At 44.6% G+C, this 25,706-nt stretch overlaps 2 protein-coding genes across 19 annotated transcripts in view; one reads left to right on the top strand and one right to left on the bottom strand.

Annotated features, from left to right (window-relative positions):
• The window catches only part of LOC102991401 (thyroid hormone receptor beta), a 383,492-nt gene that overhangs the window by 351,525 nt on the left and 6,261 nt on the right, over positions 1-25,706 (top strand). For all 18 annotated transcript variants that reach the window (XM_028490314.2, XM_028490312.2, XM_055079940.1 and 15 more), the window contains 4 exons: positions 3,746-3,846; positions 8,692-8,839; positions 11,805-12,010; positions 20,928-21,074. In XM_028490314.2, the coding sequence (XP_028346115.1) occupies positions 3,746-3,846; positions 8,692-8,839; positions 11,805-12,010; positions 20,928-21,074 (602 nt within the window). The remainder of the gene's footprint in view (positions 1-3,745; positions 3,847-8,691; positions 8,840-11,804; positions 12,011-20,927; positions 21,075-25,706) is intronic.
• LOC112061978 (ubiquitin-like protein 5) lies at positions 18,190-18,493 on the bottom strand. Its single transcript, XM_024115209.3, has one exon. It carries the CDS (start codon positions 18,446-18,448, stop codon positions 18,233-18,235), a length of 216 nt encoding a protein of 71 aa, XP_023970977.1. The 5' UTR covers positions 18,449-18,493; the 3' UTR covers positions 18,190-18,232.

Here is a 25,706-nt window from a genome sequence, read left to right as displayed (position 1 = left end):
AGAGAAAAAGGAACATTTCTACACTGCTGGTGGGAACGTAAATTGGTACAACCATTATGGAGGACAGTATGGAGATCCCTTTAAAAAACTAAAAATAGATCTACCATATGACCCAGCAATTCCACTCCTGGGTATACACCAGAATAAAACAAAAACACTAATTCGAAAAGATACATGCACCACAGTGTTCATAGCAGCATTATTTGCAATAGCCAAGACATGGAAGCAACCTAAGTGCCCATCAACAGATGAATGGGTGAAGAAGATGTGGTATGTATATACAATGGATTACTACTCAGCCATAAAAAAAGAATGAAAATTTTCCATTTGTAACAACATGGATGGACTTGGAGGGCATTATGCTAAGTGAAATAAGTCAGACAGAGAAAGACAAAAATTGTATGAGATCACTTACATGTGGAATCTAAAAAATACAACAAAGTAGTGAATATAACAAAAAAGAAGCAGACTCACAGATATAGAGAACAAACTAGTGGTTACCAGTGGGGAGAGGGAAGGGGGAGGGGCACGTTGGAGGTCGGGGAGTAAGAGGAACAAACTTTTAGGTGTAAAATAAGTTACAGGGATATACTGTACAACATGGGGAATATAGCCAATATTTTATAACTATAAATGGAGTATAACCTTTAAAAATTGTGAATCACTATGTTGTACACCTGTAATTTATATAATATTGTACAGCAACTATACTTCAATAAAAAAATAAAGATATGGTATAAAGAAGAGGGGAGGGATGTGGAACCCAGCACATGTTTTATTTTTTTATTTATTTTATTTATTTTTTTGTGTGTGGTATGCGGGCCTCCCTCTGCTGCGGCCTCTCCCGTTGCGGAGCACAGGCTCCGGACGCGCAGGCCCAGCGGCCACGGCTCACGAGCCCAGCCGCTCCGCGGCATGTGGGATCCTCCCGGACCGGGGCGCGAACCCGGTTCCCCTGCATCGGCAGGCCAATAAGACAATTTAATTTAAAAAAATGTAGTTTCCTGACAACATGGATATGTATATTCCATCTGCCTTTAACAGGAGGTGCATGCTTTAATCATTGGATTACTTTGTTATTTAAGTTACTCTGTGGGACTTCCCTGGTGGTCCAGTGGTTAAGACTCTGCACTTCCAAATCAGGGGGCACGGGTTCGATCCCTGGTGGGGGAACTAAGATACCACAGACCACATGGTGCAGCCAAAAAATAAAAAAAGTTTTTAATTAAAAAATAAATTAAAAATAAAAGTTACTTTGTACTTTATGATTATGTGTTTCAATGCACACACGCGCATATGTGCACACACAGTCAAACATACTAATCTACGATGTAGAAACCAAAATGCTACAGTGGTTATCTCTGTGGTAGAAAGTTGATAGGTTAGTCTGTTTTTTGCTAATTTACGTCTTTCAGTTTTTCTACAATGAATTGTATTACTCGTGTAATTTTTTTATTTAAAAACTCTGGACTTTATAAGGAACTAATATACACATTGTTTTTGATTCCTAAAGACTGACCACTGGAAAATGTTAGTTAGGTCCAGAGTATTTCTGACCTTTTTCACTATGACTCTCCCCACAATTCTACACACTTGATAACTAGTTGGTTCTCTAGACACATAGCCCTGTTGGAATTTTTATGTTGTTTCTTTTTATGGATTTTATTCCCAAAACTGTATTTGGAATAAATCAATGCCTCATGAGTTTTCCTGTAGATTTTATTAGTATTTCTCCTTAAACTTGAGCACCATCAGTTACCTAGCTGATAGTGGCATACCAGCTTGGGATTTGGGGTTTATGATCACGTAAAGAGGAGACCTAACCAGCAAGCAAAGACTCTTTTTGAGTGTAATGAATAGTGGTTTTTATAGACCAAAGTAGACAGCTGAGCAAGGTGTATAAAATTCAGACTTCAAATCTCCCCTTTTGGTGATGGCACCTCAACCAAACTGGCCTGGACGTAGTGATTTTCATTTCTCTGCTGTGGGAGCATGGCATCTCCCTTAAGCTATCCTTAGCCCCGTGCCACTCTAGTAAACCCAGTGATGAGAGCCATCAAGAAAGCGGGACCGAATCTAGTTGACTGGTGAGCATGCGTGTCCCCAGATCACTAAGTCTTAGATGAGCTTGAATCTGGATGTCTTAGTGTTCATCTGAGTGGAATTTTTGTCTTTTTTTTTTTTTATACCAAAGTTCAAACTTTCTAAGGCAGTTTTCATGAGGCTGGAAGTTGTCTGCATTGCCACCTCTCTCAGAAACCCTAGCCGAGATCCTCAGCCTTCTCAGGCACACCTCCAGACTAAATATACCACATTTTGTTTATCCATTCATGATTTGATGGACATTTCAGTTGTTTCTACATTTTGAATTTTATGAATAATACTGCTTCGAACCTTCATGTATGAGTTTTTGTATGGATACATGTTTTCAGTTCTCTTGGGCATATACCTCAGAGTGGAATTGCTGGGTTATATGTCACTTTGTGTTTAACCTTTTGAGGAACTGCCAGTGTTGTTTGGTTGTGCTATCATAATATCACAAGTTTGCAGGATCCTTTTTTTTTCGATGGCCTTATTCATTCTACCTGAAGTTAACTGTCTATTTTTAGAAAAAGACCAACATAACTTAACCTGGAGGGCTGGAAGTCAGGAGATCTGGATTTTAGTCTCTGCTGTTAATTTCTAGTGTGAGCCTGAGGAAGGCTAAACCTCTGAAGGCTTGTTCACCTCAAAACTACCTGCTCTCCCAGGACCTTTCCAGCTATAAAGTTTTCTGAATTTATTGCATGCTGCCTTGGTTCCAAAGTGGATCAAGTTCCCTAGGAACAAGTTCAGAAATAAGCCTTTTGAAAGAGGCTGTGTTATCCAGAGCACCCCAGGTGTCTCAAATCCCAGCCTCTCTGGATCTCTCCATATAAGCCCAGGCCCAGGGATTCTCAATTCTAGATGTACATTAGAATCACCCAGAGAGCTTTTAGGAAATTCAATGCCTATGTTTCCACACCCTAAAGCCATTGAAATAAGATTCTCTGGGGATTGGTCTCTCAGATTCAGTATTTTTAAACAGTTGATTCTAAGATTCAATCATTTTAAACAGGGTGATTCTAAGGTCTAATCAGGAATCTATTGTATTACAGTGTTAGGAAGAAGAAAAGAAACTGTTTCCCCGGTTCAGTAATCTAAGTTAGTGATTGGGGTGTGAAAATGGGTACAAATCCTTTCAGGAGCAAAGAACAGGTTGCTCTTGAAAGATCTTATATTTTCTTTTTAATAATTACCCATAATGTTATGTATAACAAAAATGATAAATCCACTTATAAATAAATTTTTTTTTAAATCCCGGCCTCTCTGCCACATCCATTGGCTGCAAGAGCCTCCGGGCCTGTTCCCACCTGCACAGCAAGCGTGAGCACACCTGTTTCTAAGGCATTCCGAAATCCCGGGCCTAGTGTTAACTCTGTAAATGTGAACTCAGGTCCTAGGGAAATATAAGATACTGAGATAGTGTATTAGGTCACTTTTTAAAATGTTTTCTTGTTCAATGTTTTCCTTACCTTGTATATTTAAAACTAAATGATCACAAGATGTAAACTGTAAAGCAAAAATTGTATTAAAATGTACAGAACAAGTCAGCCCTGCCTCCTCATCCACCTTCCTCCTGTCCTCTCCTGGTCCTCCTCCGGGCTATGGTGTGTCTTTAACATGATATTGTTTTCTCACACGCTTCTTCTTTCCTTCTTCACAGGCTACATCCCCAGTTACTTAGACAAGGACGAGCTATGTGTCGTGTGTGGTGACAAAGCCACCGGCTACCACTACCGGTGCATCACGTGTGAAGGCTGCAAGGTAACTGCCCTGGGGCCAGTGAGCCCCAATCCAGCCCCTTCCAGGAGTCCTCCAGAATGCAACCTGAAGTTTAAGTTCCTATTAGAGCCAAATTCCGACATTCATGGCCTGTGTTCATCCTCTTCATTTTGGGGGGCGTATTCAAGAACTGAATTTTTTTTTTCCCCAAATCAAAAATAACTAGATGAAGTTTTGTGACAGTGTGAGGTCTGGTGTTTTAGACAGGGAGAAAATTGATCAAATGAAAAGAAATTAATAAAAGCCTCCCTTTGAGTTTAAAAATGCATAGATATTTTATAACATGCTATCATCCCAAGAAATAACCATTTCTCCTCCTGTCTTATCTCCACTGTTTAAGGAGACAGAGTTCACTCCAACCACAAGCTATTTGCCAGTGTGAATCTGAGAGAATTTGCTCACTTTTAAGGGTTCCATTAGGGAATATCTTTGAGGCTACTTAGGTTCAATTATATTCTGAAATTATCCAAACTGGCTTATGGCACAGCCTGCAGTAAGTAAATTCTGGTCGTCCATCAGCTAATTACACGCTCTCCAGACCCATCTTCAGGAGACACTTGACAAGAAGACACCAGTGATCAACAGTCAGTTTACCTCCCGAAAGTGAACCTGAATTTGCCTACTTACATTTTCATTATAAAAGTGAAGATGAGTTTCTGGCAAACACGTTTTGGTCCAACAGCCTAGCCTAGAAAATAAAGTCCACTGTAAAGGTAAACAAAGCTGAACCCAGTGCGTTCAGCTAATGTTTTATAAAGGAGGTAGTAAGTCAGAGAAAGGCTTTAATTTTTTGTTAAATGTTTTATTTACCTTCTTTTAAACTAAATTATCAGAAGATATGAACCCTAGAGCAAAAATCGTATTAATGTTTATAAAACAAGTCCATCTTTCCCCCTCCGTCACCCACCTCACTCCCTCCTCTCCTTTCCTCCCTCTTACTACCCTCTTTTCTCCTAACCTTTGACCCTAACCACCAAAATCAACACGTTAGGTCGGTTTCATACTAACCTGTCTCATTTCCCTGGTGGAAGATTTTCCATGCAAACTCCCTACTTTTTGTGCACGAAATTAGGAAACATGTAGCCTACTGATGTGTTGAGATGATCTATCCATTGAAAAGAGGTCATTTTTAAGATCTCAAGGCAAGACTTATTTTGGAATGTGATGTAATATGTTCTCATTCATCCAGGCCCCTTTGATATAGAATGTGTCACCTTTTAACAAAGACTGAGCTAAAGGTTGCTATTACATCTGTGGAAATAATGTCTTAAGGAGTTTAATGGAATTAATTACAAATAAGTTGCAGCTGTTTATTAACTGGGACACTTGCAGACTGTCTCTTGAAAGCCCAATTCTATCAGCTTGCTTTGAAAGTAATGAAACTGCATGAGTTTAGATACTTTCTCTCATTCCAAAAGCTTACTAATTCAAATGGGTCTTTTTTCTAAATTAGCCCCAGTTCATAAGGCTTTTACCTACCTGATTATGCAGCGTTGAGATTCTCTCAAATCAGTTTTTAATGTCAAATTTTGAATTCTGGGGGAGACTCTAATGACAATTCCATTTCTTACTCAACTCCGAAAGTGACTCTAAAGACCAAATGTGCCTTACAGAGGACTTAATGATCGTTAGCGATTGACTTAAACAAAGGAGAACCAAGCCTATTAACCTATTAATACGTGTCTCTGACTCACGTATGTCTTCATGATGATCAAGAAATCCACTACCCTCTTCTCCCAAGATCACAGGATATTTGGGGCCTGATTCAGCTGAGGTTTACTTAAAAGAATCAATCATGTAGCAGAAAGCTAGATTTCTCAGCCCTGGTGCCTTTGTCTCGGATCAGAATCCTGTTTCCAGGATAGCCCCAATCATAAAATCAGAAAGCCTTCCTAGGGCGGTTACACAGATCATTTAATGTAAGGACAGTGTCTTGGAGAAAGACAAAAGAGGTGGTCAAATGAAAAACAGTTTTGAAAAATGGCCAAAGATGAAAAAAGTTGCGCTTCACATCTTGTTTACTCAAGCCTGTAATTTGCAAGTATTTCTACGCCATACTCGTAGTGTGTAGAGGGAGAATCTTTTTTGCCTGTTTCTGCCCTGAAGACAGTGGAAATCTTTTGGAGATGTTTCGTCTGTCGTGATGGGCCAGTTTTCATGCATCTTTTGTAGAAAGAATGTTGATACTGCCCCGAGTAAATCACTTTTTAAAGAGAGACTCTAAGCTTTTTTAACAGTTGCCCAAATATTGAACTAGGAGGGTGACAGTTCCTTGTAGCACTGATTAGTGCATCATTTTGGACCACTAAGGAATGGATCCAGTTCTTCTCAAAATGCAGAGAAACGAGTCTGATGTCGATTTATAAAGCAAAACCTCCGCTCACCCACAAATCATCAATGAAAGATATGTTCTTATTCAGTCCCTGGGACATCTCTTTTGTCAGCTCACTGCTAAAAAGAGCTTTTTATAAGTAGATTCTGTTAAGTATTTTCTATCCAAGTTCACATCCAAAAATTAAGTTTTGTCCCTTTTTAAAATTAAGGGACCTACCATCTTTAACATTTACTCAAATAAAGTGGTCCCTTCATGTGGGAAAATATGTTTTTAGCATAGCTTAGGGAAGGCCAACATCTTAAAAGGGATTTGGTCCATGAAGTGTCTGAGAAGACAGCAAGATAAGCCACAGAAAAGATGGCACTATGAATAGCAAAGCCTGCTACCTCAACATTTTTTCCAAATAAGCCAAGTATAAGTTATTTCATTCATTCTTTGTAAAAGCTCAGAGTAGCCTTTTTGGAGAAATGAACGTTACCTCTGCGTCTGGTATATCACCTGTTCCCACCTTCCTGTTGTCTTGCTCCCCAGTAGGGCTCCCGCCACCCAGAACACAAGCCAGCGTGAGCAGATGGGGGAGAAAAGGTCTCCCAACTCCACAGTAACGATTTCCCATCTTCAGGGCAGCAGTCATGCCCACTGGAGGCCCCAAAGCGACTTAGGTCGCTTTGCATCCTCCAGAAAGAGGATTCTAGACAGTCCCCCCCTCCTCCCTGTCTGTGACATATGTCTCCTTGCTAGAATCTCTGAGTTTCTTCTGTCTTTCAAGCAAGTGTCACCCTTGAAGGGTGGATTGGAGGGAGGGGGATGGGGTAGAGGAGCGGGGGCAGCTTGTTTTTCGTTCTGTGCAGGCCCTGACATCCAAGCTTTGGCAGGACCACCCACCTTGAACACCCGGGAAACACATGTCACAGCAGCTGCCCCGTGTGTGCTTTAGGGAATCTTAGGGCAGTTCATCGATGTCATTCAAACTAATGGACTCAGTGTTTAAGGATGCAAAGCCAAACACAATATGACAGTTCTTCTGTTAGGAATGGAACAAGAGTAATATCAGGGGTTTGCAAACATGCCCCGAAACCAAGTCTATGAGTTTCAGTTACTGCTGTCATTTTTCCATTTTATTCTGCTATGCCCAGTAGAAAATCCTACCTTGGACCTTTTCATTACAAGGAAGAGCTCCTGTGTCTGAGTGAGGAATATGCAAGTGGTATAAGTACATAAAGCCAGGGCAAGTTAAACGGGATAATTACAATTTGGGTTAGCCTAGATGAACTGGCATTTCCGTCCAATTTATGCAACAAAGTTGGAGGTCCCTTTAAGGTTTAGTGGACCACATCCTTCAAAATTTGTCGTGCCTTGCTATTCTACTAAACCATAAAACGATGTGGCTATTTTGAGGGGTGGGTGAGAGGGGACTGTCTATAAAATGTTCATCTAAAACATTTAAATAATACAGTAAAATTGGACTCAATCTATATCATGTAAGCCAACTCCTGGGTTCCAGGCCGAGTTCCAGCATGTACTTGCCATGTGATTTGGGGCAAGTGATTTAACCTGTCTAAGCCTTAGTTTTTTAATCCCCACAGTGGAGATATTAAGAATACTGACCTCAGAAGGTTGTGGGAGAGACAGAGGCCATGGCACTTGTCTGCAGCACTTTGCAATGCGCCCCTCACAATACCTGCTTTCTGCCGTTATAAATTCCTACCAGACTTATCGTGTCCAGAAAGGTTCTCATATGACACAGCCTTGAGGATGTTATGTAAGTCACCAAAGCCTGGAACTGCATTGTATTCTCAGGTGGCCCTCTCCCATGCCTTGAGAGAAGAAGAAACATTGAACTTTAGGGTGCATGTCTACAGATATTGGAGAAAAAGGGTGCTAGGAAAGGAAAACTCCAGTGCCATGAGCTCTGGGAAAAATTTGGTAAAGAACTCGGAATTTTCTCCTCCCCAAGGACTGTTGTTTCAACGGCTATCTGAGCTGGTCATGGCCATCTCAAGAGTTGAAAACCAGAATTAAACCAAATCTCTAAAGGCAATTAATGTGTCCCTTTAAATACTAAATGATTAAATTAATTAATTAATAAAGCATCACAAGTATTCAGCTCTTATTTCTCCAGTATAAAGTGTAGCAAACCTCTTCAGAGCTTCATTTAGCAACACAGTTATGGCATGAAATAATATAATTTATTTATATGACTCATCGTTTAGAAAACATAAACGCGAACATGAGATCTTCCCGTTAGCCTTGAGTAAATGCCAAAAAGATAAGAAGAGACTCGGTAGCCTCTGACATCTCCCTCAGATTTAGAATTATTTAGATTCACTTCGGGCCAACTGCCCTATATTTGAATAGATAGAGCTATAGGCCCGCCCGTACAGAGGTAAGGTCTAAAACCATCCATCACAGTCAGGAAGATACAAAATGCTGGAGTCACTTATTTCTAGAAAATATGAAATGGTTGTCTTGGGTCTTTCTTTTTCATGTAGGGTTTCTTTAGAAGAACCATTCAGAAAAATCTCCATCCATCCTATTCCTGTAAATATGAAGGAAAATGTGTCATAGACAAAGTTACAAGAAATCAGTGCCAGGAATGTCGCTTTAAAAAATGCATCTACGTTGGCATGGCAACAGATTGTAAGTAACCTTCTCCCTTTGCTTCATATTCAAGGAGTGTTGACTGGGGAAAAGGTTGGCTCAAGGAAATCACCCAGGCAGGAAAGAAAGCAGGAACGCATGTGGACAGAGGGAGAGCACCCAGCATCCTCAGGGACCCTCACTCCCAGCCATAGCTGGGCGGTTTCCATCCTACCCTCCCCATCAACTCCTGACTCCAAAGGCATCCAGGTGATGGGTGAGGGACAGAGGTTAAATTGTCCCCATCATGCCTGCAGGACAGTCAGCAGTACTCTGTCTGCACAGAGGTTACAGATGAGAAGTCTTGTCCTTCCACCTCGATAAAGTGTAATTTAAGCAGAGACAGGAATTTATTTTGCGGACACTTTTGGAGTCAGGGCACTTGGTAAAAAACATCGTGTTCAGAAATTTCTGAAGAATGTGAACTTGAGTGCTATTGCATGACTCATTCTGCAGTTGGTTTTTTTGTTATATTTTTAGCCATAAAAACATTCCAAGCTGAAGTCATCCTACCCAGTTTTCAAAGTGCCACAGCATATGGTGGTGAGATTAGCCGTTGGGGTCTCTTCTCCCCACACTGCGCAAGGGATTTACACCAGTCACTTTAATTAATCTAATTATGAAATAAGAATCGTGTCATTCACAACATGTGGCCTCCCTTTTGCCAGGCATCAGGGTTTCTGGTTTCCACTGGCATAAATTTTTTTGCACATCAATGAAGGAGTCCAACTTTCAGTTTAAAGTAAAAGAAAGAAAAGGAAAGAAAAAAAAGAATGCAATGAGGATTTTTCCTTGTGAAGAGGAAATAGTCACAGCTACATTTATGCGATAAACAGGGTTCTCTCAGCTAGAACAAAAACCAAAAAATCTCTGGAACGTCCTGGTTTGCCCATTAAAGAAGACAGAAAGAGGAATCTTTTTTTAAAAAAAAAAAAAAAAAAGAGGAGGGTTGTGTCTGGGCATGAGGCTGGAAACCCTGGTTTAATCCTTCACCTCTGGCTGAGTTCTTTGTCTTGATCTTTGAAAGGCTTTTAGCGGTTGCCAACAAAATGCCTGCTAAGGTTCTATGGAAATGAGTGACCGGTTGAATGTCCATTGCACTGTTTTATTAAGAAGTTAAAGATATGAATGTTGATGAAGTTTAAAAACTCAGTGTTGATCTACACTGGGTGGAAATTTGAGTGCACCTTGCTTGCTTGTGAAGCATTACAAGAGCTCAGGTTTTATAATCAGAAAAGCTGTTGGAGTCCCAGGCCTGCCACTTACTAGCTGTGTGCCCATCGGACTTAACTTCCGGTTTCCTTGTGTGAAGTTATCGCCAGCCCCACAGGTGCTTTTCAGGAATAAATTAGATAACGCACATCCAATGCCACGATCCCTGGCACCAGGGAAGCATTTGGGGAGTGAGGTTATGAGTGTAGCCCATTCCTCGTCTCCCTTAAGGAGTGAATCATGATGACTTCACAGGGCTCACCCATCGTGCCCACATGTCTAAGTGCTCCCTTGACTCTGATGATCCAATCACATCTCCATGATTGGGGTTTCATTCTTCTGTTTGTGGATTTGCCAGGCACCTCTGGTTCTCTTCCTCTGCTACGTTTGCTTTTTTTTCTTTCCCTACCAGGTCACGGCTTCCTCAAGAAATGGTCCTAGGACAGTGATATTGTAGGACCACAGTCAGGGGTCCTGGGTCTTGCCTTGGCTCTGCCATGAACTTGCTGTGTGACTTTAAGGAAGTCATGATCTCCTTCCTCCTCTGTGAAGGAGGGAGTTGCACTAGATAAGAGCTGAGGACCCTCCAGTGGTAAAACCCTATGACTCTGTAGTACGAAACCTGAGTCTTTCCACGCCACGGAGAGCTACTGAGAGTCTGGTGAAATGGTTTCGTTTTGGAAATTAACCACAGAAATATAGGTTTCTTGTTACCTGCCCTTCTTATTTCCCTTTTGCATAAATGATAAAAGTCATGGCTCTACTTCCTGAGCATGTGTAATGCATTATCACACTGATACCCTGCAAAGTAGGTATTATTGATCCGATTTTTTTTAAGTTTTTTTTTGATGTAGATCATTTTTAAAGTCTTTATTGAATTTGTTACAATATTGCTTCTGTTTTATGTTTTGGATTTTTGGCCGCGAGGCATGTGGGATCTTAGCTCCCCAACCAGGGATGGAACCCACAACCCCTGCATTGGAAAAAGAAGTCTTAACCACTAGACCACCAGGGAAGTCCCCTGATCGGATTTTATATGGGAAGAAATGAAAGCTCAGAGAGCCTCAGTAACCTGCCGAAGGTCACACAGCTAGAATGTGGTAATATAGAGATTCAAACCTGAGTCTTTCTAGATTCCAAAGCCTGGGCTCTTTAATCACCTTTGAGGGTTGACCAGGTAGAGAGAAATGCAAAGTGAGTGCCTGTGAGGCCTGAGCTAGGCCCCGCCATACTCCAATCAGCCTTCAGGAAACGAATGAAGAGTTAGACTCCTTTTTCCTTTGAGGAAGGGATTGCCAGCCTCTGTTTACTGCTCAAGAACTTTTTGAACCTGCAGTTCTTCTTAGTAAGAGCCATTTGGGGGGTGGAGGGAAGGAACAGAAACCCTAAGAGTGAATTCAGATGATTGGCTAGACAGACACACCTGTGAACCTATAGGTAGGATGGGCTTTACCTGTCTCTGGTTCATTCTTATCTAGGGCCCCCCCCTCCGTGAGGCTGAGATGCCCAGTGTACAGCCCCCATCCCCCCCACCCCGCCCCCATCTTTGTTCTAGAAAGCTGGCTAGGCGTGGGGAGTTTGGTGCTGGGGCTACTGGTGGAAGATGGCTCGTCCATAGCAGTTTGCTGCCAAGAGAGAAATGGCCCAGGGTGACCCCCGCAATCCCCCTGAGCGGGCTATGCACCGGCCCGAGCCCCCGCGGGTCTGCCAGGTGTCTGGGGAGTGTCTGTTCTGTGTCCCTCCCCGCCCCCAGTGGTCCTGGACGACAGCAAGCGTCTGGCCAAGAGGAAGCTGATCGAGGAGAACCGAGAGAAGAGGCGGCGGGAGGAGCTGCAGAGATCCATCGGTCACAAGCCCGAGCCCACCAACCAGGAGTGGGAGCTCATCAAGACCGTCACCGAGGCCCACGTGGCCACCAACGCCCAAGGCAGCCACTGGAAGCAGAAGCGGAAGTTCCTGGTAAGGCCCCGCCCCTTCCGCTTCCTCCTCTGTGCGCTCCGTTTGGTCCTCAGAATCCGGGATGCCAGTGTCCTCCCTGCGGATGATTAACTGGAGTAGAGTGCAGAGCCGGGATATAAACCCAGGTCTGTCTGACCTTCTCCTGCCTGTGAGTCACTGAATTCTAATGCACTTATCTCTTTGCTTCTGCTGTAAGGGCAGCCCTGGATCAGTTGATTCTTTACCTGCTAGCTTTCCCTTTTTATACCTATTTCTTCCTTCAGATGCCCATTTATATACATACCTAGTCCCCTAAACTCACTCCAAAATATCCCCTTTAGAATCACTCCTAGAATGAAGTGACTCATATCTCAAACGTATTTTTATGCCAACAGAAGTCAAAATGTTGAGTTTAAAATAAATTATCTCGTGTCCAGGAGGACAGTGGGACTGGGGAGGAGGGATGGGGGAGGGGAGTGTAAAGAAAAACAGGCCTTTCCAGACCCTTGGAATATCATTGTTTGATGTTTTTATAAAAACTAACCATCGTGAAAGTCCTTCCTTCTATTTCTTCTTTGGACTTCACAACACTTTGGGGTACGTAGGCTGGAATCACTGTCCCCGTTTTATAGGTACACAAACCAAGCCTTCAGTGTCTCGCCCGAAGATCACAATGCCAGAAAGTAGCTGGGCCAGGCCCAAAGGCCAACTCAGGTCTGTTGTCCCAAGTTCCCAGATGGACTACCCATCCCACCACCAGCTGGTGTTTGGCCGTCTCAGAGACTGACCCAGCTCTTAGTTTATGACATGAAGTTTTATGAGGACCTCACTCAGTCCCAGCACCGGATATTCTGTGGGTCTGTTTGTATCTCCCGGATAGGTGAGGGCACTCCTCATCCGAACAAGGAGCTATAGTGTTATCATTGTCTTCACGCCTCAACATCACCATTATAATGGGCTAGTTTTTTGTTTTGTTTGGTTTGGTTTGTTTCATGAAGACGGTATAACAACAACCTTAAAGGAAAATTTTGGAAAGAAAAAGCTTACCCATAATCCACCTGCCCTCCAATAATTACCTTCATTGTTGTTAATGAAAAGGTTCTAACACACTTTGTTGGTGGCAGCCACTAACAGTTAAGTTAGGAGACACTTGGATGGCCCTGGCCAAGTGACAGGTACCAGTGTAAGTGCTTTCCAGGTATTAACTCCCTATGTCAACCAACCTATGTAGGTAGATGTGGTTAATATCTCCATTTTACAAACGGAGACAAAGAAGTTAAGGAGATTTACCCTCAATCTCCCAGCTAGTAAGCAGTGGTGATGGACACAGCCCAGCTCCAGGATCCATGCTCTTAACCACCACACTATGCAACATGGTTGAAACTTGTGGTATCTTTTCACCAAGGTGACTGCCAATAAGTTCTTTCCTCCCTGCCTTCACGGCCCATTCTCTCCCATGGAGAGGTGGAGTCTATTCCTCTCTTCCCTTGAGGCTGGGCTGAGCTGTGATTCCTTGAAGCAATGGACTTGGGCAGGGTGACTTCTAAGGCTGGGTTATAAGAAGGCTTGCAGTTCCACACTGGTTATCTTGGAGAGGGATGCCATCTGGTCTCTCTGAGGGAAGCCAACTGCCATGTAAAAAAAAGTCCAAGTACCTTGAGACCACCATGCTGTGAGGAAGCTCAAGCCAGCCATTTGGAGAGACTCCCAACCAGCCCAGGCACCAGAAATGTGAGTAAGAAAGCCTGCAGGTGACACCAGACTCTGCTGCCATTTCATGAGGGACCCCAAGTGAGAACCACCCAGCTGAGCCCATCAATCCACAGAACTCTGAGAGATAGTGAAAATTGGTTGTTTTCAGCCACTAAGTTTTGGGGAAGTTTGTTACACAGCAGTAGATAAGCAGAACAGAGCCCAGTAAATATCTGTGTAACAAACCATCCAGTTCCACGGACCCATCCTCAGAAACAGCACAACTAAGCCCTGTGTCTTAGCCACTTGACACATTTATGCACACCCCCTGCAGCAGGGTGACTCTGACTGAGTATTTATGCTCAGGATAAAAAGTTCACGCTTTTGAGGGGTGAATTATTCCTGCAAGGACATTAAGAATACTTCATTAGGGACTTTCCTGGTAGTCCAGTTGTTAAGACTTCACCTTCCAAAGCAGGGGATGTGGGTTCAATCCCTGGTCCGGGAGCTAAGATCCCACATGCCTCCCAATGGGGAGCTAAGATCCCACATGCCCCCTGGCCAGAACACCAACACATAAAACAGAAACAATATTGTAACAAATTCAATAAAGACTTTAAAAATGGTCCACATCAAAAAAATCTCTAAAAAAAAAAAAAAGAATCCTTCATTAAAGACAGGTTTGCTACATAGTATCCATGTCCTGAACTGGCTTCTGCAAAAAAATCTCTAAAAAAAAAAAAAGAATCCTTCATTAAAGACAGGTTTGCTACATAGTATCCATGTCCTGAACTGGCTTCTGCACATTCAGATTTGCATTTCTTGTGTGGCCAATACCACTTTTTTTGCTTACAACACTGCTACGTATATTATTTCATTTATTTTTATGTGATGATTGCCCATCTTGTTCTGGAAAAGAATTTGCGGAGGCCTATTATGTTAATAATAGTGTGGCAATGTCATAAGGGATTAAAAATTATATGTTGTCATAAAAGCTAGAAGTATTTATTTATCTGGAATGGGTAAGTAACTTACTTCCCAAAAGGAGCTTCTTCATCGTTTTTTACCCTAAGACCAGGACTCAAGTCATAAACAGAGATGGGTGGTTGGACCGGGGTTTCAAATCGATACGCCTGTGAAAATGAGTCATTGGCAAGTAAGGAACTTTTGCAAAAGCCATGCAGATTTTCACAGTAATTCTAAAGCCACTCTTTAAAACTACTTCCAAAAACATTTAAGTCATTCTCCAATCCACTCAAATCTCTGATGGTGCAGAAGAGCCGATTCCTATGTGGTGACAGTGATGATGAAAAGTAGATCATCATGGACTGAGAGGGGGCAAGAGGCCGGTGGTGGCGAACAAGGGAAAGCAGAGTCTCTCCACCAAGGCAGCTCACATCTGCACTCCCAGATGTGGAAGACATTGGATTGGAGTAAACTCCATACAGCGACAGTATTGTCTGTTGAACACTGTTGTTTTTACCCGCCAGAGTTCTTGGACTCCCTAATCAATAGAAATGGATCAGAGACCAGGTGAAGAGTTCAGGCAAGGCTTTATCGGGGTCCCTGATGCAGCAGAGGGGAGCAAGAACAAGTAGCAGGTGCCCTTGCTAGCTCCCTGGGGGGAGTGGGGGCGAGCTGGTTCCTTACATGGGGTGAGGGCAGGGGCGGGGCCAGAGGGATGTCCTAGGTGGTCTGCCCACCCCTTGGTGGTGTTGAGTGCAGGGGGCATATGCCCAGTACTGTGCTTTTGCTGCCGACTCCTCGGAAGTGGCAGGTGGGTTTATTTTTTTTGGTCTTTTTGTGTCGTCTTGTCCATAATTTGCCCCAACCGCACATGTACGCAGTTATTTTTAGTCCCTTATAGTTTCTCTGTATTTTCTTGTGGGAGGAGACGTTTGTCAGTTCTCCCTGCAGCAGAGGGTCCCAGGTCCCAGGTCCCAGCCTGTCTCATTATTACTCTGCTCCCTTAGTTCACATGCAGAGGTATGGCTTTGGGTGGATGTTCCACCAGGTATAAAATGTGACCATCAGAACCAGGGTGGGCCTGCCCTACTTTTCCCCTGGCAGAGCTACTGCCTGATGACACAAATTCTCAATGGGAATAGCCTCAGAAAAGGGGCATAAGTAGAAGGGTGATGCAGGATGGGTGATTTGACCACGTGTGGTCATAAAACAAGTGCAATCAAGCCAGGAAGGCTTCTGTCACCCAAAATGATTATAATTACATCAGAAGAAGGCAGCGTAGTCTAGTAGTTATGTGCATAGAAATTGGAACCAGACAGCCTGAGTTTGTTGCCTGCCTCTGTTGCTTTTTAATTATGTGACTTTGGGTAAGTTACTTCCCATCTCTAAGTCTCGGTTGCCTTTATGCCCTTATCAATGGTGTAAAAGTAATAGATAGTAGTGCTTGGCATGTCGTTAACAACCTCCTACGGAGTTACAATGTGCTTCATCCCTGCGCCACCACCCGTACCATCCTGTCCCTGATCATCCCAGGAAAAGGCCCAAGGCCCAGGGACCTCTCATCACCATTTGTTCCCCATCACAAAGGTGCCGGGAGACACCCTGCAATCACTCAGAGGAAGAGTCCCGTCTGGCCCCATCCCCTCTGCATGTGCCAGAGACCCCAGCCAAGAAGCCCTCAGCTCTGAGACAGCCACTTGCAAAGAGGTCAACTGGTAGCACTTCCTACTCCCCTTGAACAATTCTGATGCAACAGTCAAAGCACAAAGCCCCAGGTCTTTGTGTTGTAACAGCCACCTCTAGTGCTGAGCTAGGGTTGAAGCCCACACCACACACCCCTGAATCTCTCCTTCTGTAGGTCCCCCGCCTCCACTAGGTCATCTCGATATGTGTTGTAACAGCCACCTCTAGTGCTGAGCTAGGGTTGAAACCCACACCACACACCCCTGAATCTCTCCTTCTGTAGGTCCCCCGCCTCCACTGCCCCAGAGGATACGTGCTGGATTCCTTATTGACCTTCACCCCATCTCCAGTCCATCAGAAACCCCTGCCCTGGGCTCCCTAGATATGTCTCCAAGTCGTACTTTTCTCCATCTCTCCTGCTGCCCCCGTGGTCCAGCCCACTTCATCTCCTGCCCAAACCACTGCTGCTGTTCTCCCGCCTCTTCCTTGGCAACCACATCCCTTCTCCACATAGAACCATAAATTTCGTCATGCTGCTCCCCTGTTTAAAGCCCTTCAGCGGTGCCCCATGGCATTTAAAATTTGCCCATCTCCCCTCCATGGCCCTGAAGGCCCATCGTGATGGGACCCTTGCCGGCCTTCCATCCTTTATCTCATGCCACCTCTGGGCCTAACCACACGGGCCTCCTTTCTGACCTTGGGACTTTGCACTGGGTTTGCCCTCTGCCTAAAATGACATTCTGCAAGTAAAAGCTCACACATCACTTCTCAAAGGGGCCTGGCTGACCACCCAACCTCCTGAGCCCCCTGTATAATTAGGTCATCTCCAGTCTTATCACAAACTAAAATTCTTCCATGAGAGTATTCTTTTCATTTATTGTCTGTCTTCCTTCACTGTATGAAGGTTCCTTGAGGATACATTGTTCATTGCTGTCACCTCAGCATCTCGAACAAGGCCTGACCCCATAGTAGTTACTCAATAAACATTGGTTGAGTGCATGCATAAACACAGGTTTATTCACTCCCTCAGTCCTCCACCATTTGGCCCAGTACCATCTATACAGTAGACAAAGATACTCAAGGCATATCCCCCCACCTTGAGAAGTTCATAGCTTAGATGCGTACCTGCATAACTACAATAAAAGTAATAGTAATAAGTGCCTAGGTGCCAGATGAGTGGTTACATGGGCCACCAGGTGTATTCAAATGAGGTAGAATCATTTCCCGCTGAGGCCACCTGAGAGGGCTTCGAGGAGAAGATAGAGTTGGAAGTGGGTGGGATTTGGAATTGGCAGAGATGAGAAGGAAGTGAGGACTTTGAAGAAAGCAAAAGTCCAGAAGGAAGGCCGCCCCGAGATGGAAAAGCATGATGCAGGTTGTGGCAGAGACGGGAAGAGGTAGGCAGGGCAGGCTACGGAGGTCCATTAGGACCCCCTGCCCACCCCTTTGAGCAGCTCAAGCACTTTGATCCACAGAGGCAAAAAGCAGGCTTCCCCCCAGTCCCCAGTGGTGAGCCTGCAAGCCTCACCTAGCCTCAGTCTCCGAGTTTGATCTCATGTGCATAAACACACGTGTGTGTGAGCACACGTGTTCAGGGAGTGGACTATAGGCTACTAGCTGTAAGAAGCTATCCAGTAGATTCAATTGTGCCAAATATTTGTACTCTATTTGTAGCATCTTCCAAACATTTTAGCAAATAATGTGTTGTCCTTATGGGTAAAAAATCTTCAGGGAAGTCACAAACAAGCTCAACTTTAATTGTATTCCTGATGTGTTAACTTGGGTCAATTCATATATATGTTTTGTTGTTGGTTTTCTTCAGCCTCTAAGTTTTTATTTACATGAGTTTTCAAAAACAAGCATCCATATTAGTGTGGGGGGAGAAGGAATTCTGCTCTATTGCTAATAAAGCTCCAGGTTCATCCCATCGTGGATTTCATAGTCACCCAGAGATACGTGGTCCTTAAAAATCGTGTACCACTTCTTCAATACAATCTTGTTCCAAAGGGTGCCAGTTTGGGCTGCAATCAGCTTCCTAAGGTCCCCGATGGTGTCATCAGTATTGCATTTAAGGCGGACCTTCCTCCCCAGATGGTCGTTGCAAACAACCTCGATCATCCTGGCTGGAGCTCAAATCTCCTGGAACCAGCAGACGCCACACCAAGCTCCTGTATGTTTTTTTCTAGTATCCAAGACCTATTATGGATATAAAGCTTAATAATGTAATAGAAGGCTTTTACTTTGTATGTGGTTTTACTTCTAGCAATTGTATTTTCCATTAAATACCCAAAGGCTTAAAAGTAATTTTTTTTCCTACTCTGATATTTATCAACAGGAAAGCTTGTGAGGTTGTTACATTTGGGCGTTTAATTTTAGTTAAAATTGTCATATTTCCTTGTATAATTTCCCTCCCATTTTTCAAACCTTTAGAGGTATCACAGACGGTGATTCAAATGCCCCACAGACTCACAGATTAAATGGAAATTATTAACATCCATAGTAAGCCACCGAAGACCATTCCAGGCCAAAGCTATGTTATTAAAAGATTTTTATGTCTTAAAAAGTTCACCCTATGTGTGTGTGTGTGTACACCTCCCTACCTTTTTAATGTGTGACCATGTTCCTTTTATCAATTGATCTTCCTAAGAGAGCTGTAAAGTAGACACGCAGGTGAGACAGGCCGCATTTCGGGGTGGCAGGGATTAGCAAGACCAGCAAGGAGATCTGAAGGATGCCGGAAGTAGCAGTGACCAAACTTCACTGTGTATCAGAATCACGCCCAGACTTTCTGTGTACCTTTTCCCTTAGCTCAGTCCATGTGAGAAAGACAGACAGAGAGAGAGAGAGAGAGAGAGAGAGAGAGAGAGAGAGAGAGAAGAGCTGTAAAGTAGACACGCAGGTGAGACAGGCCGCATTTCGGGGTGGCAGGGATTAGCAAGACCAGCAAGGAGATCTGAAGGATGCCGGAAGTAGCAGTGACCAAACTTCACTGTGTATCAGAATCACGCCCAGACTTTCTGTGTACCTTTTCCCTTAGCTCAGTCTATGTGAGAAAGACAGACAGAGAGAGAGAGAGAGAGAGAGAGAGAGAGAGAGAAAGAGAGAAGTGGTACATGTGATTATTGCATCAATTCCGTCTGCACCCGGAGAACCAGTAGCCTTCCTAGGCTTTGCCATGCCAGCAGTTGCCCCAAAATATCGTCATTGATTCTGAAACAAGAGAGAAACCAGTTGTCTTTCCCATCCACTCACTGCCCCCAAAACAAACAATGAAAAAGTAAAATAAAATAAACAGAAGAACCTCCTGGATAATTCCAAAAAGGTCAATGCTGCCAGCGTTTGTTATGTAATAGATTTAAAAATCCTTCCCCAGGCTGTACCCACAACTTTGACCACACTTTGGAGGGCCTGGGCTGCTCCTGTTGACCCTGGTGCCCTGGCAACAAGATAGTGAAAGAATCATCCTTGCTTTTCTTCGTGCTAAAACTTAGATGTGAGCAGTAACAGGGGAGATGGGGGAAGAAAAATGGGAAGTGGATTCCTCAGTGCTAGCCCAGTGGTTCTCAAAGTGTGGGCTCAGACCAGAAGCATCAGTGCCCTGGAAAGTTGTTAGGAACTCAGATTCCTTAACAGAGACCTACTATATTGGAAAGTCTGGGGATCATTCTGATGCACAGGAAAGTCTGGGGACCTTGGAGGCAGGCCACGGTCTTGTCACCAGAGGTGCGCTCACCAGCCATTCAGCGGTGACGCCACAGCATGGCGGTCACTGGACAGCAGGTCGAGGAGCTAGAAGGCCCCAGTGGACATGGGGGCCTGGCGTGTGCACAGCACCTGAGGGCTTGCGTGCATGATGCTTCTGCACCAGTAGGTCTGGGGAGGGGGCTGGGATTCTGCATTTCCAACAAGTCTCCAGATGACACCCAAGCAGCTGACACCCCGCTCCGTGAGCAGCAAGGCGATGGATGGTTGCGAACAAGGGCAGAGAAGGCGTACTAGTAAATTCTCCACTCTGCCCTCCAGTTTGCCTAGCGCGCACAGCCCAGTCCCTGGAGGCAACCCAAAGCAGAGGGCTTCCCCCAGCCTGTGGAGGCCTCCTCCAGCTGGCGTGTGGAGGGCTCGAGCCAAGCAAAAGGCATCAGAAGCCAGAACGAAGCCCCCGGGTGCTGTTGACCAGGGCTCCCCATGCCTGCCCACGCCGTGCCCACCTCCCACAGAAAGGCGCCCTCCAGAGTGTGCCGTGCTCTGAAAACGGCACCCAGAGCCCCCAGGACATAGGTCACCTTTGTGCACTCAGAAGCAGAACCCAAATTCCTGTTGTTCCTCCCTCTCTCCCTCTTTCTCTCTCTCTCACTTTCTGTTTCTTTCTGCAGCAACAATCCTGTGACCATGATCACTGGGGGCCTTTGAAAGCAATGGCCAAGACAGATATCTTTGCTCAGAGAACTAAAGGACGTGAAAACTGTAGGGTCTCTTAATAAAAGATGCGGAAACTGGACAGTATGTCAGTTCAGAAGAGATTTTCTGCCACGTGAGAACCGTGATCCATGATCCCTTCAATGTCTTCATTTAAATTTTCCTTGTCTCACCTCCTCAGCCAGAAGACATTGGACAAGCACCAATAGTAAACGCCCCAGAAGGTGGAAAGGTCGACTTGGAAGCCTTCAGCCATTTTACAAAAATCATCACACCAGCAATTACCAGAGTGGTGGATTTTGCCAAAAAGTTGCCTATGTTTTGTGAGGTGAGGAGATTGCTTTTCCTTCTTCATTCTTTTTCATTATGGTTTCCTTGATCTCCAGGAGTACTGACTATGATGTGTAATTTCATACTAATTAGTCGGGGCTTAGTCATATGAAAGCCGTGGCAGTACAGAATGGCAATGCACTGTTTCGTGCGCCTCCCCGCCTTCTCTGCTGGGTCGTCATCCATTAGCTTGTACACATGAGTCGACAAAGAGCCTCTCGACCTGCCTGGCTCCAGGTGCAGGAAACCATGACAGCCCTCACTCCATCAGTCAGCACCTGTGATGTCCCGGTTGCCACGCCCAGGTTTGCCACATTAAATCCAGTCCTGCTAACAGATCAGCAGCATAGCTCTAATTAACCCCATTTCACAGATGGGGAAAATTAAGATCAAAGATGAATTTCACCCACTCAAGGTGAGGCCGTGGTTCTCTTGAGTCTCCATCTGTATTATTTCCACTACATATCCCAGCAAGATGGCTGTGTGGTGGTTTCTTCATCCTCAAGGACAGGTGAAATGACCCTCACAGAGCAAGGATCTTAAAATCTCCTTAAGTCTTCCCTCTTAGAGGCTCACCCTTTCTTGCCCCACCTTCAGGGCACACTGAAGAGCTCACCCACCAGAGCTCATAGACTTTCCTTGGGGGATCTACCTCTTAGAACTATTAGGAGGCTTCAATGGGATAATTTACGGGTAGTGCCTGGGTCATAAATGTTCCATAAATTTCAGCTGTTAATTCTGCTGTTCTTTCATCTATTATATTACCATTCTGTCTCTAACCTTCCTTTTTTTTAATCAAATGGGGTTGATTATGTTTTCCGGAGAATCTTCCCCTTCGAAAAACCCCACCAAGGGCCAATCTGTTGCTCTTCAGACCTCCAAGAGGTCCCAGAAAGATCTCGAACAGAGAGGGCCACGTCCTGCCCTGGGCCCCTTATGGAAGCTACCTGAGTGCCAGGGAACCTAGTCTCCCCCAGAAGGAGGCTTAGTGTCCTCACCTGGAATGATCCCATCCCACCATAGCCTCCAGTTCATGTGCGTGTGAGTTTGCCATCATGGGAGCCCGCTAGGATCCTCGGACCCTGATAGGGACCCTTCTCATGGCCATTTCTGAGCCTCCACAGAAGCCATACCCGGAAGGACAGAGCACTGGGCTTCGGGACGCAGGGATCTGGTCGTAGGCCTCGCTGAGACGGGGCATATGCCCCCCGCTCACCCCCGGCTGCAGGGTGCTGGGGGCCAGGTGCCACGCGGGCCGGCCAGCAGCCCCAAGGTGGGGACCACTCACACCCACCCCAGAGGAGCCGGTGAGCCCTGGGCAAGGAACTGTGACTTGTATCTGTATTTGGTGTGCTTTTCCATGCCTCTGACCATTTTTTTAAATTAACATCTATTAAAGTTTTGGAGGCTATTACAGAAATCATACGTATTCATTGGAGACCGACACAGCACAATAAAGGTAACGATTCATGGTTAACACCACCAGGAGATAAACTGCTGACATTTTGGAGCGTAGTTCCTTTTCTCAAATCTGTGTATACACACGTACATATATACACACACATACATATATGGAATATATTAATATAGTTTGTACCATAGTGAACATTCTACTTATGAAACTACCTTTTCAAACCTTTTACTAAAGAGTAAGGGGCACATACAGGTCAATGAACTGTCACAGACCTAACACACCCGCGTAACCAGCACCAAGATAAAGAAACAGATCACTGCCAGCACCCTGGTGTCTAATGCCTGAACTTTGTACCCTCAGCTGTAGAACATAACATTTAAGTATTCTCTCATGAAATAATATTGCTTAACTCTACAGTTAATTACTTAATTTTTAAATTTTTATACAATTTTTAAAGGTTACTTTCCATTTACAGTTATTACAAAATATGGCTCTATTCCCCGTGTTGTACAATACACCCTTGAGCCATCTTATACTCAATAGGTTGTATCTCCCCCTCCCCTCCCCCCTACTGGTAACCACTAGACAAAATCATATTTAATGACCACATAGTATGCTAAGGAATAGCTCTCCCATAATTTAGGTTATCTGCTGTTACAGGATCTTTAGCTCACATCCAGTTTTTCACTAATATAAATATTCTGCAGCGAGCATCCTGGTACCTATGCCCAGTTCACAAAGCTGCCTATTTCCTAAGGGCAAATCCTAGAAGTGGAATTTAAGGACCTTGGCTACACCTTTTAGGGCTCTCGATACATGTTGCCAAGTTGCCCTCTAGAAAGTGTGTACCCTCTCACGGCTGTGCCAAGGACACCGGCTTCCTCTGACTCCAGGTACCATCTTTCGTTTCTGTGCACTGGGTTGAGTTTGTTTCCCTGGACCTCTCTTGGTCCTCTTTCTCTGGGCTGTGCCCTCTTTTCTCAGTCCCTGGTGTCTGGAAAGAACTCCGTTGAGTTTGCTAGCTCTACAACTTGAGCTAGCCTATCAGTCCTCTGTTCCCCTTTGAATACCCACCAGAAAATGTTTTTCAGAAAATGTAAAGCTCATGGAAACCAGCCTCTGAGAGATATGTTCAGTTAAAGAAAGTAAAGAAGCCTTCGCTACCACCAGCCACAAACACATCGTGCACTTAATGTCCTTGGCAAGGCTGAGGGCTCAGCACGCAACTTTTCAAGCATGAGCTGTGGCGAGCTTCTCCCTTCAAGTTTCCCTTAGGAATTTACGTCTGCTTCAAAGTCATGATTTCATCTCTCTTTCAACCCTGATATTTTATAGTCTCCAAACTGAAAAAGAAAGTGGGCGGACAGCTACTTTGACAGCAGAGATGCGTACGTTTCTGGTGTTTGTGGCCTCCTGAGGGCCTTTACCCTTTGACACCCTCTTTGGAACGCCAAAGAGGGAAATGAACTGTGGAGGCCCTGAGCTACCTGTGGAGTGGGCTGGAGACCCCAGGTGGCCTCGGGGACCAGGAGTTTCGTGCCAGAGGCAATCTGACGCATCTGCTGTTCAAATCGCACTCGCAATAGTTTTCTGCTAAGATCCATGCCAGCCTGCCAACCGAGGGCTTCGAAAGATCTGACGTCACTGCAGGCAGAGCTGCCAAAAGCGCACATAAGAATCACTTGTTAGAGTGCAGGGCACTGGCATCCCTGCCCATCAACCCGAGTGACGCTCTCCCAGGAGCCAGGCAGAGTCTCTGGGAGGCCCCTGCCTCTCTGCCTGGCAGGCCCTTTCTGGAGCATTCTCACAATGGAAGTATTTTGGCAGGTGACTAAGAGATTGTTTGGCCACATGCGGAAACAGGCCTCAGCAGGACCCTGCAAACCCCTCTTAAAGGAAAAGGCATCTGGCCTAGTTTTTAAACCGTTAGTGATCCTTGACAAATCCTTATTCTGCTTTTATTGAAATTTTAACTCGTAGTAAGTTTTCAAAGGAAAACTTCTACTTCATCTATAATCAGACTTGGCTACAAAGATGGGGCCTGCCCAAGTCTGCATACTTTGTGACAGCTTTAAAAAAAAGAAAACAATGGTTTTATCTGATTAGTCATTTCTCTTTGCTACTCTATGTCCGTGGTTCTCAAGAGTGGGGTCCCTGAACCAGGTGCGTGGGCATCACCTAGGAACTCGGAGAATGCAGACACCGAGACGGCAGGGCCAGCAGTGTGTGTTTAACAAGCCCTTGGTGACACTGATGGGGCTGCAGACAGGACCGCTGCCCTCGGCAGTAAAGCCAGTGTCCACCCACTTCAGCCAACTGTCCACTTGCCTGTGGAGGATCTAGCTAAGCTCTGGTCTCCTGTTTCTGACCAGGCCCCAGGGCCAGGAATCCAAGGATGTAACTGAAGAGTACAAATTAGAGCCTAATTAAAAGCAAATCACAGTCATTTTTTTTTTTAATGAGTAGAAGGAGAGAATTCACATGAATGGATTCCAGAACCAAATACAAAATGCCTTTTATTCTGTAGAGAAAGCAAAGCAATTTGAAATTAAACAGTAAGGTGGGTAGGCTGAGTTAGTAAAAAATATGAAATATCCCATATTTTAAAGGTAATTCAGTAGTATTACTTTCAGTCTGACATAATATCCTAAATTGAACTGGTCAGGTGCTGCCAAGACTATTTCCCAAAAGAGAACTGGTACCTGCTTTAATGAAGAGATAGAAATTACGTGTCATTACATGTCCATTGTTTACGGAAACGCACACCCAAAGCCCTTCAAAGAGTGAGCTCTCCTCTTCTCTTGGCCTTGGATTCTGACAGAGCTGGCTTCCACCCCTTGCCTCACCCACAAACACTCATGGGACTCCCTAGCATGTCGCTTGATCTCTCAGTGCCTGAATTCCACACCTGTCAGTAAAATCGGAATTAGAATATTTACCTCACTGCATTGCTGCGAACATGAAACAAGGTGATGCATGTAAATCTTAGCACGATGCCCAGTTCATCAAAAACACCCATTAACTAATAGTCTTTCAAACTACTTTGATAATGGCACTTAATTAAACATTCTCCCCCTCCAGAAAATCAAACTCTCATTTTCTTTTTAAATTAATTTATTTATTTTTGTCTGTGTTGGGTCTTGGTTTCTGTGCGAGGGCTTTCTGTAGTTGCAGCGAGCGGGGGCCACTCCTCATCGCGGTGCGCGGGCCTCTCAC

Source organism: Physeter macrocephalus, chromosome 1 (assembly GCF_002837175.3).
Source record: "Physeter macrocephalus isolate SW-GA chromosome 1, ASM283717v5, whole genome shotgun sequence".
NCBI lineage: Eukaryota > Metazoa > Chordata > Mammalia > Artiodactyla > Physeteridae > Physeter > Physeter macrocephalus.
This window is presented reverse-complemented; position numbering and strand designations above follow the sequence as displayed.

What these genes read in the sequence shown, in the direction of transcription:
- LOC112061978 (XM_024115209.3), bottom strand. Translation starts at nt 18,448, where the DNA reads ATGATCGAGGTTGTTTGCAACGACCATCTGGGGAGGAAGGTCCGCCTT.